The following is a 12,758-nucleotide window of genomic DNA, read 5'->3' as shown; positions in this document are numbered from 1 at the left end:
AATATTTAATTGTGTACATTTAACAAGTAGATTCATTAAAATCAAATTTAAAATCACACAACTGATTAGACAACAGCAACTTTTTCTTTATATTGCACAGATTACAAAAGAAAGAGAATAAGTTTTTATTTTAATATACCTTGTTTTTTAATTTCAACAGCTAAAAGTATTTTTGTTTCCAATTTATTTAAGTCTTGGCATATAGCTTTGTAATGTCACATCAAAATAATTCATCAAAAGTAGCATGGTAGCAGTTACATTTCCACATATAACTGTACTCTATTGTGATTGCTTCTTGCTGTATAGTATGTTAAAGCATAGCACACCCTCTTATGAAGCATTCAGAGTTTACAAGCCTTAGATATGGAAGTTCTTGCTTACACAGTTTAAGTGAAGAGACACCTCAGTCCTCTAGCAGTTACTGCATTTGAACTTCAGTTTTAAGTCAAGAATCAGAATGATCTAGAAGATTATGTTGCTAGGCAGCAGATGGAGATGGGATGAGAGCAGTCCCTCAGCCCTAAGGGCTTTCTGAACCGCAGCACCAGCGCCATCTCCTGCAGGGGCATCCATACTGCAATCACAGCCCGTCACTGGGGAGAGAAACAAATCAACAGCCCCACAGATGTGATGAGCTACAGTACAATACAAATCACTCTATTCTGCTTCATCTCATAAGGACTGGAAGCATACCTTGGCCACTGGTGGTGCTTGTCTGTCAGTGGGACGTAAATCACACCCATCAGTGCTTTCCTGAGGAAAGTACTATCGCTTTGACGGTCATACTGCTCCAGAACTTGGTTTCCACCCTCTGGGCCCACAGGCATAATAAGTCTCCCACCTGGTTTCAACTGTTCCAGGAGCTGTTGATGCATATGTTTAAATAAGACTACTGCAGGCTACGTGAATAACAATTACGTCTAATTCATTATGTGCATACAGCTTTAGGGAGTGTAGGAGAAGCTGCTCCAACATGAATAGCATCATAGGGGGCTTCATCAGGATAACCCAACCGTCCATCCCCCACTATGAGGCGAAAAAAAAGAAAAGCATTTCACAAAAACAAGTTTTTTTTAAAGCATTCTTGAAATGTCTCTAGCAATGACATAAACATGACCACTGAGAATGTTTGCGCTTCAACATACAAGAAAGCATATTATTTGAATCCCTCACCCACTAATTTAATAAGTCCAGAGGAAAGCAATTCTGGATCATCCGCCTGGACATTTCTCACAGAGGCTTGCACCAGCTCATCTATGTGGTCAATTCCCACTACTTTTCCAGAGGGTCTTACCTGTATAATAAACATAGCAAAATATAATGTAATACAGCAATATTTAGATCTTATTCAATCAAATAATTATGTAAAATAATAAAAAAAACATGCAAAAATATGATAAATATATAATATTACATTCTGTCATATAATATGTTATATAGATTTGTGTAATGATTGTTCATGTTGGCGTAGAATTGTATTTTCTTCTAATTATTTTCAACATATATATATATATATATATATATATATATATATATATATATATATATATATATATATATATATATATATATATATATATATATATATTCATGTTGCAAATAATTAGAAGAAAATATAATTAAACATGAAAGTTTTTTTAGTTTATCTTGTACTTTCATCCCAAGCGCTGATGAGTTGGGTGTGCCAGGCATTATATTTCTTATTGAAAAAATGTCAAGAAAAAAAAAATTCAAACACAAAAATATTATATATTAAAAACTTGCATGACATCCTGAAAAAAAAAAAATAGCACTCACCAATCTGGCAAAGCATGCAGTGAGATATCCACTTCCTGAACCCACATCCAAGGCTGAAGCTCCTTCTGTTAACTTGTCACTGAGGACCTCCAGAGCATGTGCATGCTACATTTCATGCCTTTGATTATTGCATATTAAATATAACAGTAACAACTATTTTAAAAGTGTTTGCCAGACCTACCATATGAGGGGCACTAATTGTAGCCTTGTATCCTTTGTAGAAAAAAAAAACCCAGTGTGAGTGAAAAATGGCACTGCATTTTTTCTTTCTAGCTTGCTTCGCAAATTCAGACCAATATAATATGCCTGCTGATTTATAAAATTCACCTATGGACTGGGGAGAATCAGCATAAGGGTGGTCTCTGGAATAAATCCCTCGATCAGTGGCAAGCATGGCATTAAACACTCTGTCACTGCGAATAACTTCATGATCTATCACAGAAGGAAAACATTAAGCTCTTTACTACTGTCCATAAAATAACTTTTGTGTATTGAGATGTACAATAACATCTAATCTTTGTTTTTATGTCATTATCTCTTTACTAACCTCTTAAGTGAGTGATGAGTTCTATATGTGTTTTGCCATTAGAGATCCATGCCATGGTTCTGGAGAGCAGCAAACCCATAGGGCATTGCTTAACAAGCACTGTCTGCAGCAAATGATGTTTGGATTTCAACAACTTCCAAGTTCGGACAGTCTGTAAACTCACTCTGACGTACAGAGACTTACCCTGCTGAAAAAGATTACCAACTTAAACCAATTACACTTTTAAAGTCAAGCTGGTCTTCAACGTCCCTAAAACCCCTTCAAATCCAGCTAGCCTTAACAAGCTGGGAGACTAACTAAAAGCAGCAAACCTAAGCACCCCCAACAGATGTAAAAACGTATATGCATTTAATTTTGTGTAAACCAAAAAAAGTAAGTGAATTTGTGATGCACACAATATAGTTTGTTCATTAATTTTAATAGCTTTGATATGGATCAACCTGTCTTTGAACCTCAGAGCAGTGAATCCAAAATGCGTCCTTGATTCAGGTAAACAAACCTGAAAATCTGACCTGACCTTAATTTCATACGCCGGACATCAAGTACACAATAAAAGCACAATATTATTATATTCGAAACAAACTGGACTTTAAAAATGTTGTACGTAGTTTAACGCACAACCAAAACTATCAGTGAGCAATAGCGTCTCCATTACATGTTAGCATACGATTGTTTTAAATGGTAACAGAGACTAAATAGGTGTATATAAATGACAAGTACATAACTATCAAAACAAAACAAAAACCTTTCTCGTAAATTTCTACCCGATGTCAACGCGCTGAAGAGGTAAGCGGAAGTAGCGTTTCCAAACACATCTCTACGACCAATCAGATTCACGGAGTTATTGACGGACAGGTGTAATGGCCAATCAAAATCGGCGGGTAAATCCTTCAGTTACTTGCTGCTCAGCACAGCAGCAGCGAAGGCACAGCAAGAGATAAGGATGGATGTTAAATGCTAATGCGTGCATGTTTTTCTCCTTTTAGAGTGCACTGAGACCATTGTACTTTAAGGTAAGCACCACTTTGTTAATTTTCTATGCTCCATTATATGGGTTTGCTTGAGACCTAGTAACGTAATGTCAACAATCTTTTGATACCTTGTTTTGTAAACAACGGTCGCTGTTCAAACTTAAACATTTTTCCTATATAGAAAACTGACAGGCCTGTCTTTGCATTTTTAAACCATTAATGTTGATATCCATTGTGTTTACAACACGCATGTCGCTGCAGATTGTTTATAATCTTCATTCAAATATGCTTTAATCGCTAGAAACGTGATGATTGACGACTTCGAAACCCATGCGGTCCGATCTAGTGGAGATCTGTGGACTGAGATCTGCTCCAGTCTGCCAGAGCCTCAGGAACAGGATGTGGGACTATTTACAGACTCATTTGAGCCTTCCTCTCCAGGAAACCCTCAGACAAACTCTCCCAGAGCTTCTTTCAGCCCATGGGAACCAATGGCTGACTCTGAGGTTTACATTGCCAGTTTAGGTAAGTTACAGGAAATTCCATTTATTCAATTCGGCCTGTTGATCAGATTTCTAAGAGCATGTTATTTTGCTACAGAAAATCGATTAAAGAGGATCAAGGGACAGTCGAATGACATAACATCAAGAGAAATGCTCCGTTCCTTGTCCCAGGCTAAAAAGGAGTGCTGGGATCGATTCCTTCATGATGCCCAAACCTCAGAACTGTTCCAGGAAGGGAGCTTCGATCAGAGGTACTGTACGGAGGAGCTCTGTTGCTCTCAGGCATCTTGAACAATAACTTTTGCAGATGGGATGAATGTCTACACATATTATAACACTTCAACTTTCTATTCATCCAAGAATCCTGAAAAAAGATTATAACCATTTCCATAAAATATTAAGCAGCACAATGGTTTTCCACCTTGATAATAATAAATGTTTCTTGAGCAGCAAATCAGCATTTAAGGATGCTTTCTAAATGATCATGTGACACTCAAGACCGGAGTAATGACTGCTGAAAACTCAGCTTTGCCATCACAGCAATAAATTACATTTTTAAATATACTCAAATAGTAAATTGTTACTGTAAATTGTAGTAATATTTCACAATATGAATATATTTTTTTTTAAGACTTCATGAGAGCATTCAAAAAAAAAAAAAAAAAATCTTTCTTGTCTGAAAATGCTGAGATTTTTTAAGGATCATTCTGCCCACACACCAGTCTCAGCATATTTCTCACTAGAATGATCTACTTCAGATTACACAATAACATGTCAGAGGAAGGTCAGGACTCTGAATTTGGCCAATCTAAAATACTTAATTTATTCTTCTTGGACCACGCTGTTGTTGTCTTACTCTTGGATTGCGTCTGTGACCCAACATCACCCATGGCAAGTATGCTAACACCTGCTTAGCTAGATAAGAAGCGCACTCTGGTGCAAGTAGGGAATGGTGATGATACAGCTGTAATTGGTCCTGACTGAGGTCCTCTGAAGATGCACAATTTTAATTAGAATATTATTATTGTAAAGATATTTTTTCCATGAATGACCTTGATTAGGCTATTATTCAGAAATCCAGATGATTTAAGAAGATTGTTTTTTCTCTTTGCTGATGAAACAAAAAAAAAAAAGCATTCATTTCTATGGTCATTTAGCTCTTGGGTTTGCGTGTTATTATTCGGTCTTGTGTATCCTGCAGTGCTCTGGAGCAGTTCAAGCGCTGGCTGTCTCCTGAAAGGGTGGCCATCAATGCAGAAGAGCTGGAGTACCTTCTCTTACCCACACAGAACAGCGAGGCTCCTGCCAGCTCAACCCAATCTGACAAGCCAAGTGAGGAGGATGAGTGCCCAAACCCAGAGAAATAACCTTATCACAGCAATAACCTGTTTGCTGTGCTGACCAGCAGTGCTAGGGGAAGTATATGGGGTCTTGTTGTGGACAGCAACTAAATATTGTGATCCATTAAAAGGATTAGTTCACTTCCAGTATAAAAAAATTCCTGATAATTTACTCCCCCCCCCCCCCCCCATGTCATCCAAGATTTTTATTTCTTTCTGATTTAGTCACAAAGAAATTAAGGTTTTTTTAAGGTAAAAAAAAAAGCCTTTATGTCTTTGTGAATGAAGAAACTGACATCTTCGATGACATGGGGGTGAGTAAATTATCAGTTTTTTTTTATTTATTCTGAAAGTGAAGTAATCCTTTAATGGGAACATTTGATACGCATTTAAATCAAGGTTTCCTTGGTTGCGCATGCCTCTCAATCTGGTTTCAACTCTAGATTCATTTTTGTATCCTCATATTTTCATAACTGAAAGAAATGTGAATTTAAAAAAATAAAAACTTTCTTTGATAAAATTGACTTGCCAAGGAGCATGCTCTGCAAAAGCAGAAATCTGATTTGTTAAGAGAAGTACAAGCATAATCTAAACCCAGTCCAAACTTGACTACATGTTATCATGGAGCATTCAACATGTATTTTCAAATGAGTTTAATTATTTACTATTGAATTTAAATGTTGTTTTTTTTTGTTGCTACTGTCCTGTACTGTTGTCATACACTAATTAAAACATACACAGACCATACATTTATAAAAAAAAAAATCATGCATATTTATATGATATGATAATGTAATATCTGTCATGTATGTGAACATTCCTCTGAAGTCAAACATGTAGGTCAGTGCAGTGGAAAAGATGACCACTAAATTAAACATTAGTAGAGAATGTTAAGTGTAATGTGCCTATTGTCTCTAAACATGTTAGTAACTACACTTAATTCTGAAAAGACAATAAAAGCTATGAAGGAGCTATAATGAGATTCTTGTGTGACCTTTGTAGTGATGCACGCTGATATTTTTGCCCAGCACTAACCAACAGATGTCACTGTTGTTAAATATGAATGAAGCAGCACTTCAGGGTATTCCCGTCATTACACTGTTAAAGCATCATTGCTTTATTCTACAGGTTAATTTTTTTTTATTATTATATATCAAATTATTCATATTGTTCGAGTACATTGTAAAAAAAAAAAAAATTATTACATGAGTGAATGACTTGATTTACTTTGACATTTTAGTATTCAGTTTTCCTCAACATCGTAAGTTGTTGTGTGTACAATATATATATTGATCAAGCTCAGTAGTTTTCCTTTCACCCTGTGATACACATTAAGCTATAATAATTAAGCACAGTATACTGAACCAGGAAAAAAAGGCAATGTCTCGTTTATTAGGTGTCTCATTTTTTGTAAGAGTGGTTCATTACTAATAGAAAGAATATTTAAATAATACAAAAAATATGCTTAATCGGGTAAAATGAAGCAGTGCTCGATTTTTATTTTATTTTAAATTGTTCTTTAATGCGTTTGTTTTTATAATTATTTTATTTTTTTATTATTTTATTGAATTGAATTGGTTTTATTTATTTGATTACATTTAATTCGTTTGAATGATCTGATTGCATTATCCATTTAGCCGAAGTGAAGGTCTGTGAAATGTTGGAACAACGCAAGCAGGCTGGTCGTTACTGAAGGGTCCTCGCACTCGTGCGCATTGACGTGTCGAGGGAAATCTCCAGTCATCTGAGCGATCTGAGAGCTCAATATACACGACTTGCGAACGTTTTGAGGAGGACATTTACGTGGGTTGTATTTAATAACCATTCTGGGAAGAAGTCTTACCTGTATCTTTAAACTAAATGCTCTTGGAACATGCAGCATCCACTGAAGAAGTGATCAAAGGACTAAGGTGAGGAAAGGTTTTTTTTTATTTATTTTCGAATATATATATATATATATATATATATATATATATATATATATATATATATATATATATATATATATAGCATGAACTGAAATTATACTGTGTGTGCTGAAATAATGTTTTAATTGGCAGGCTAATTAAATTGCACAGAGATTTTAGTTGCAGAAAATAAATTTGTTGGATAGTTGTCCTAAATGTAAATATATACATACATATATATATATATATATATATATATATATATATATATATATATATATATATATATATATATATATATATACATATATAAAACATGCAGTAACATGCATTTAATGGATTAGATTTAATAATTGCTACTCAATTATCATAATTTCATACATCAAATAGAGTTTTTCGTCCTCTAAACTCCTCATTTATTACCATAGGATGTTAAGTCAGGACAAGCTCTCATTATTGAACCGAATCAATCTTTTAGGTTTGTGGGGACTGGCTCCCCCATAACAACTGTTAAATAACCTCTCTGAGGAGAGAATGATCTGAGTAATGTAACTGCTGTCTTCTTCATTTAGACTTGAGCTGCTGTTCATACGGTCTGGTGGGAAGCAGTAGCATCATGTTCAGAAAAGATCATATTGTAGGCTGTTTGACAGAAAGTAACATACAGGACTTTCAGTCTCACAGTGTTCTTCTGCATGTTCAGAGTGCCCATAACGGTCCATTAATAATGGAAACACACTTACACTAGTATTATGAATCCATTAGGTGAACTAATCAGCACAGGCCATTTATCTTTTGTCCATTGTCCAACTGCTTACCAGACGCAGCAGCAATATGGCTGTTAACGGTGTGTGTGTGTGTGTGTGTGTGTGTGTGCACTTGGATGGGTTAAATGCGGAGCACAAATTTGGAGTAGGGATCACCATGCTTGGCCACACTTCACTTGTGATTGTTTATTCAGATGTTTCAGTAGAACTGTCCTATGCTTTATATTAATATTCCCAGTAAGGGGCATGTTTTCACAACTGAAACTGACATTAAATCAAAATTGCTTTTCATGCAAATTGCTAAAAAATATTTTTTTATTCCTTATTCCACTCATCATACTGCACATTAAAGCACTGTAGCTTTTAGAAACTGAAGAAAGAGTGTTTTGCTATTGCTTGTAATCTTGCATTTATCGTACTGTAGTCCTGACTAAGAATCACTTTAAGAGGTCATTTGTACATCTCTTCACTTATGTGAGGGCAGAGAACACAGATTTGCTATATTTTCTTGTAGTATGTACATTTAATCAGTTTGTATGCCAGGTGTAGATTACTTTGCTCTTTACTTTAAGTCTTTCCTTTATAGATTAGGAATGGCCTTTTTGTACGGACAAAAAGTACAAGACCTCTCCACTTTAAATCACACAAAAATAATGTGAGTGGACATCCAATCTGGGCCGGTGGAGATCTGTGCTGATATCATGGAGGTCATTTAGAGCCAACAAAGTGCTGAATCTGTTTCAGGCAAAAATGTTCCAGCAATACAGATAATTTTTTTCTAAAGCAGTGGTGCTGATGCGTTAATTAGCTATACATTTTTATATTACAATTTTGTTAAATTTTCTATTTATTTCTATTCATATTGCCAATATACAACCAATATACAAAATTAATATTCATAATTTCTGAACAGAACAATATAATTGTTTCTTCTATTTACATGTCCCTTTTTTTCTAAACAGGTGTCAGTGTTTTGTCTTCATACCATGATGGACATGTACTATCTCCATAACGAATCATGGAAAAACATGACTTTAGATGCATCTGCCTCTTCATTCAGTGGACTGCAGCTCCTGATCGACCTGAAGCCACTCTTCATCCCTTTGTATGCCATGCTCGTCCTGGTAGCATGTTCTGGAAATCTCCTCCTCCTCATCTTCATCGGACTGAACAAGAAACTTCACAGCACTACAAACTTCCTCATTGGAAACCTGGCCCTGGTTGACTTGGTTATGTGCTTGTTCTGTGTTCCCCTGACTGTATTTTACGCCTTTGATGAGCGCGGTTGGGTTTTTGGCCAGTTCATGTGTCATTTTGTTACTCTGATGCAGACCGCGACTGTGTTTGCGGCAGTTCTGTCATTAACCACCATTGCGGTGGACCGATACGTGGTGGTCGCATACCCAATCCGGCGTCGCGGAGGTCGTGCTTTCTGCATGTGGTTGGTGGTCAGCATATGGCTCTGTGCATTAGCAATGTCCACCCCAACTGCTCTGCACACTGTCTACCTGGATCTTAGTGCGACAGGTCATGAAATGGTGGTTTGTGAGGAGTTCTGGCATGGGCAGGAGCTCAGTCGTCTAATATATTCATGTTTCTTCCTGCTCCTTTCTTATTTTGTTCCTCTAGCAGCCGTTTCCATATCCTACTGTGCAATCTCATGTCACCTGCAACACCGAGCTACGCCTCGGCTCATGGCCGCTACACCTTCCAACCAGGAAAAGTGGGGGCGCAAGAGGTCCAAGACATTTCGCCTCCTACTGGTGTCTGTCCTGTCATTCGCATTCTCCTGGCTCCCCTTGCAGGTGGTCAACCTCATTCGTGACTTGGACACCGACTTTGCCATACTGACCAAGAATCACGTCAATGTGATCCAGGTGTCGTGCCACTTGTTAGCCATGAGCTCGGCCTGCTACAACCCCTTCATTTATGCTTCTCTTCACAACAAGTTCCTGTCATATCTATGCCAGAACATATTTCAAAGAAGAAAACCTCATCATACTCAGAGTAGCTTCACAACCTCCAGCCGAATGCTCCGCTTGAATACTTCTAGCACTCTAGCTGACATTCCCATGGCCATTAGCAAGATTTCACAAGACTGAAGCATTTCGCAAAGCACACAAATGTTGCTTGTTTATGTTGTAGAACTGAACCGACAAATTCTGTACCATAATCAACACTGATTTGTTAAACCAATGACTCTGTTCTTAAAGCTATATGTACTCCATTGAATGTGCTGTGCCAAAACTACTCATGTACCCTCAGGTCATGCTTGTGTCAATATGTAAACGTTTCGCCCGAATATTCCAAAGTGTTGCAAAAATATAGCCTCATCCGTTTTGAAAAAAAAAACAGCATATGCTGGCTAGGTATCTTTTCAACAGGGTAATAAGAGCCAATATGCTAGTAAAATGCTTGCTAATAAGCAACAAGTTAATAGTGAGAATTGGTCCTTAATGTGTTTGCCTGTTTTTCTTACTTTGGAAATGATGTTATGTCTAAAGTGATTGTATAAGCTTTTATTCTAGCTTTGAATACACACGGGTGGTATAAATGAAAAAAAAAAGCTATTGTTCACTCATTGTGTTAATGTATTCATTTAGCAGCATTAAGGAAATGTATTAATTATGTATGTCCATCTGTTTGATGTTAAATACTGCACTCAAGTGTCTATTAGAGGTTTCCTTGAAACATAAAACCCTCTGTTATACAATACAATGTAATCCATCACAAATGAATCACAATAAAGGTGTAGCAAGCATAGTATACATTCTCAAGTATCCTATTTGAGAATGCTCAGTGTTTAAATATTAAATATAAATACTGTTAATACTTTACAGTAAGGTTCCATTTGTTAACATTAGTTCATTGCATTAGTTAATATAAACTACCATATAAAATACTTCTAAAGCATTTATTAATCGTAATGTTAATTTCGACATTTACAAATACATTATCAAAATCAAAAGTTGAATCTGTTGTTATTTAATGTAGCTGGACTTTTTTTTATTTTTTATTATTAACTAACATTAACAAAATAATATTAAATGTATTTCATTGTTGTAAGTTAATGCATTAATAGTTTTAACTAATGGGACCTTATTTAAAAGAGCTACCAAAACATTGCATATAAAAATACTAAAATATTTTTTTACAAGGCAAGGTCTCTGTCTATATATTAGTAGAGTGGTATTTTCAGTTATTATTTCAGCAGGTTATATGAATTCATTGTGACAAGTGGTGTATTTATTCAACCAATTCGTTCAAATACACTGTTTCAGAAATGAAACACCATTGTGTTGCTTTCAAGGCTCTGTGGTGACTCTGAGGAACTATTTGCATTGGTAGAGCAAAACAGACAAAACTAACAAAACTGGCAAAAATGCCTAAAATGTGAGTTTGGTCAAAATTATTATTTTCTTTATTGAGATGTAGTATAAATGAATGATGAATGGGCTTAGTAAAATAATAAAATAGGGAGACAAACTAGGAGGGTAACAAGGGAGATACAGGTGGAGTAACAAATTAATAAGAAGGGTGAGGTCAGACAACAGACAGGAGTGCACATGGCAACAACAACCAATAATCCATGTGCTCAACAAAAAGTCACTGTGAACTCTGGTGGCCATCTAAGGCACACCAGCCAATAACTGACACGCTTTTATGAGACTGCATTAAATGTATTTAAAATATAATTATTTATATATATATATATATATATATATATATATATATAGAGAGAGAGAGAGAGAGAGAGAGAGAGAGAGAGAGAGAGAGAGAGAGAGAGAGAGAGAGAGAGAGAGAGAGAGAGAGAGAGAGAGAGAGAGAGAGAGAGAGAGAGATTTGTATATTTAATCTCATATAATTTACTGAAAAATCCATGTTATCCTTTTTTTTTTTTCATACTGATGTTGAATCTTCATTTGGCTTTGGTTCGGCAGATGGTAAATGAGCCAAATACAAATTACCCAATAAACATCCTGAACTTAAAAGGATCATGGAGCACATTACTGTAACAAGCAGTTAAATTTAAAAGCACAAATCACACACTAGACTTCATGAGCTCACATAAACCACTTCGATTACAGTAATTTCTAATGAATGCAATTTAACTTCTTAAACTTAAACCAAAAGCAAGAGTAAACATATTGTAACTCACCTTAGATTTATTGAGCATGGAGTTGCATAGGTAGTCTAGTGAATGTGAGTGTGGTTTGCGCTTTGTACACTGCCGAGTTTTTAGACATTATTACTCACCAGCTTCAAAGGAAAAGCACAAAACACTGTCAGGCCGCATAAAAGGCCACGGACTCTCTATTACTGTATTATGAAAGTGCTTTCATGTGCTGCACCTTCTGTTCATTTTTTTGTTTTAGTCACTTGGCTGCTTTCATATTGTTATGCATAAGAAAACAGATGAAGCATAAGTGTTAGACTACTGATGGGTTTTCTAGTATCTAGTGGTTTTATTTTAGTTTTCCTTTCAGTAGTTTGTTTAACTGTGCCCTCATACATTTATTCATTTTGCAACCAAAATCAGCAGTAAAATACTGTGAATGGTTTCATTTGTGTTTACAGTATAGGAGGTAAATGCTGTTACTGCAACAATCCTTCATGTTCTAGTGGATTCTGTGTCAGATAAAGATAATGGATTAAAACAATAATGGATGTATAACAATAATGGATTTGAACAATCCTGTACAATAAGCATTTGAAGTCTGAAATCTTAATCACATATTCATTTTATACATTCAAGTCTTACAGGTGCATTTACACACTCAAACTTTCTGATTGCTTTCTTATTCAGAATCACATGTATGATTTTTTTCTTTGTATCGGGTCAAGTAATCTACAGGAGTCTAAGGACTAATAAATGGTACACATTAACAAGATGAGGGATCCTTCAGATTCCTTCTGCCAAGTACA

At 35.7% G+C, this 12,758-nt stretch overlaps 3 protein-coding genes across 12 annotated transcripts; 2 read left to right on the top strand and 1 right to left on the bottom strand.

Moving 5' to 3' along the window:
* Positions 1-109: 109 nt before the first annotated feature.
* Positions 110-3,224, bottom strand: LOC127933294 (protein-L-isoaspartate(D-aspartate) O-methyltransferase). 10 transcript variants are annotated; one of them, XM_052530171.1, is made up of 10 exons: positions 2,785-3,083; positions 2,563-2,655; positions 2,345-2,447; positions 2,125-2,229; positions 1,979-2,010; positions 1,798-1,902; positions 1,174-1,294; positions 941-1,026; positions 694-863; positions 110-593 (listed from the first exon to the last, which is right to left on the bottom strand). In XM_052530171.1, the coding sequence occupies exons 3-10, from the start codon at positions 2,421-2,423 to the stop codon at positions 581-583; spliced, it is 711 nt and encodes a 236-aa protein (XP_052386131.1). In that variant the 5' UTR covers positions 2,424-2,447; positions 2,563-2,655; positions 2,785-3,083; the 3' UTR covers positions 110-580. The 10 variants fall into 10 exon arrangements, with proteins under 10 accessions (XP_052386131.1, XP_052386124.1, XP_052386125.1 ...); XM_052530164.1 differs by lacking the exons at positions 2,563-2,655; positions 2,785-3,083 and adding an exon at positions 3,090-3,224 and having other exon boundaries at positions 2,345-2,531; XM_052530165.1 differs by lacking the exons at positions 2,563-2,655; positions 2,785-3,083 and adding an exon at positions 3,090-3,156 and having other exon boundaries at positions 2,345-2,528.
* Positions 3,220-6,135, top strand: LOC127933295 (coiled-coil domain-containing protein 32). The gene is made up of 4 exons (XM_052530174.1): positions 3,220-3,357; positions 3,617-3,840; positions 3,916-4,069; positions 5,020-6,135. The coding sequence occupies exons 2-4, from the start codon at positions 3,624-3,626 to the stop codon at positions 5,183-5,185; spliced, it is 537 nt and encodes a 178-aa protein (XP_052386134.1). The 5' UTR covers positions 3,220-3,357; positions 3,617-3,623; the 3' UTR covers positions 5,186-6,135.
* Positions 6,136-8,654: 2,519 nt separating this feature from the next.
* prlh2r (prolactin releasing hormone 2 receptor) lies at positions 8,655-10,598 on the top strand. The gene has a single exon (XM_052530564.1). It carries the CDS (start codon positions 8,819-8,821, stop codon positions 9,932-9,934), a length of 1,116 nt encoding a protein of 371 aa, XP_052386524.1. The 5' UTR covers positions 8,655-8,818; the 3' UTR covers positions 9,935-10,598.
* Positions 10,599-12,758: the final 2,160 nt, after the last annotated feature.

This window comes from Carassius gibelio, chromosome A17, assembly GCF_023724105.1.
Source record: "Carassius gibelio isolate Cgi1373 ecotype wild population from Czech Republic chromosome A17, carGib1.2-hapl.c, whole genome shotgun sequence".
NCBI classification, from domain to species: domain Eukaryota; kingdom Metazoa; phylum Chordata; class Actinopteri; order Cypriniformes; family Cyprinidae; genus Carassius; species Carassius gibelio.
The sequence above is the reverse complement of the archived record's forward strand: the minus strand, read 5'-3'. Positions and strand labels throughout refer to the sequence as shown.

Coding starts and splice junctions, on each gene's coding strand:
- LOC127933294 (XM_052530164.1), bottom strand. CDS start 2,423: ATGGGTTTGCTGCTCTCCAGAACCATGGCATGGATCTCTAATGGCAAA. Junction 1,903..1,978: donor CAATTAGTGCCCCTCATATG/GTAGGTCTGGCA, acceptor CATGAAATGTAG/CATGCACATGCTCTGGAGGT. Junction 1,027..1,173: donor TGGACTTATTAAATTAGTGG/GTGAGGGATTCA, acceptor TTCGCCTCATAG/TGGGGGATGGACGGTTGGGT.
- LOC127933295 (XM_052530174.1), top strand. CDS start 3,624: ATGATTGACGACTTCGAAACCCATGCGGTCCGATCTAGTGGAGATCTG. Junction 3,841..3,915: donor GGTTTACATTGCCAGTTTAG/GTAAGTTACAGG, acceptor ATTTTGCTACAG/AAAATCGATTAAAGAGGATC. Junction 4,070..5,019: donor GAAGGGAGCTTCGATCAGAG/GTACTGTACGGA, acceptor TGTATCCTGCAG/TGCTCTGGAGCAGTTCAAGC.
- prlh2r (XM_052530564.1), top strand. CDS start 8,819: ATGATGGACATGTACTATCTCCATAACGAATCATGGAAAAACATGACT.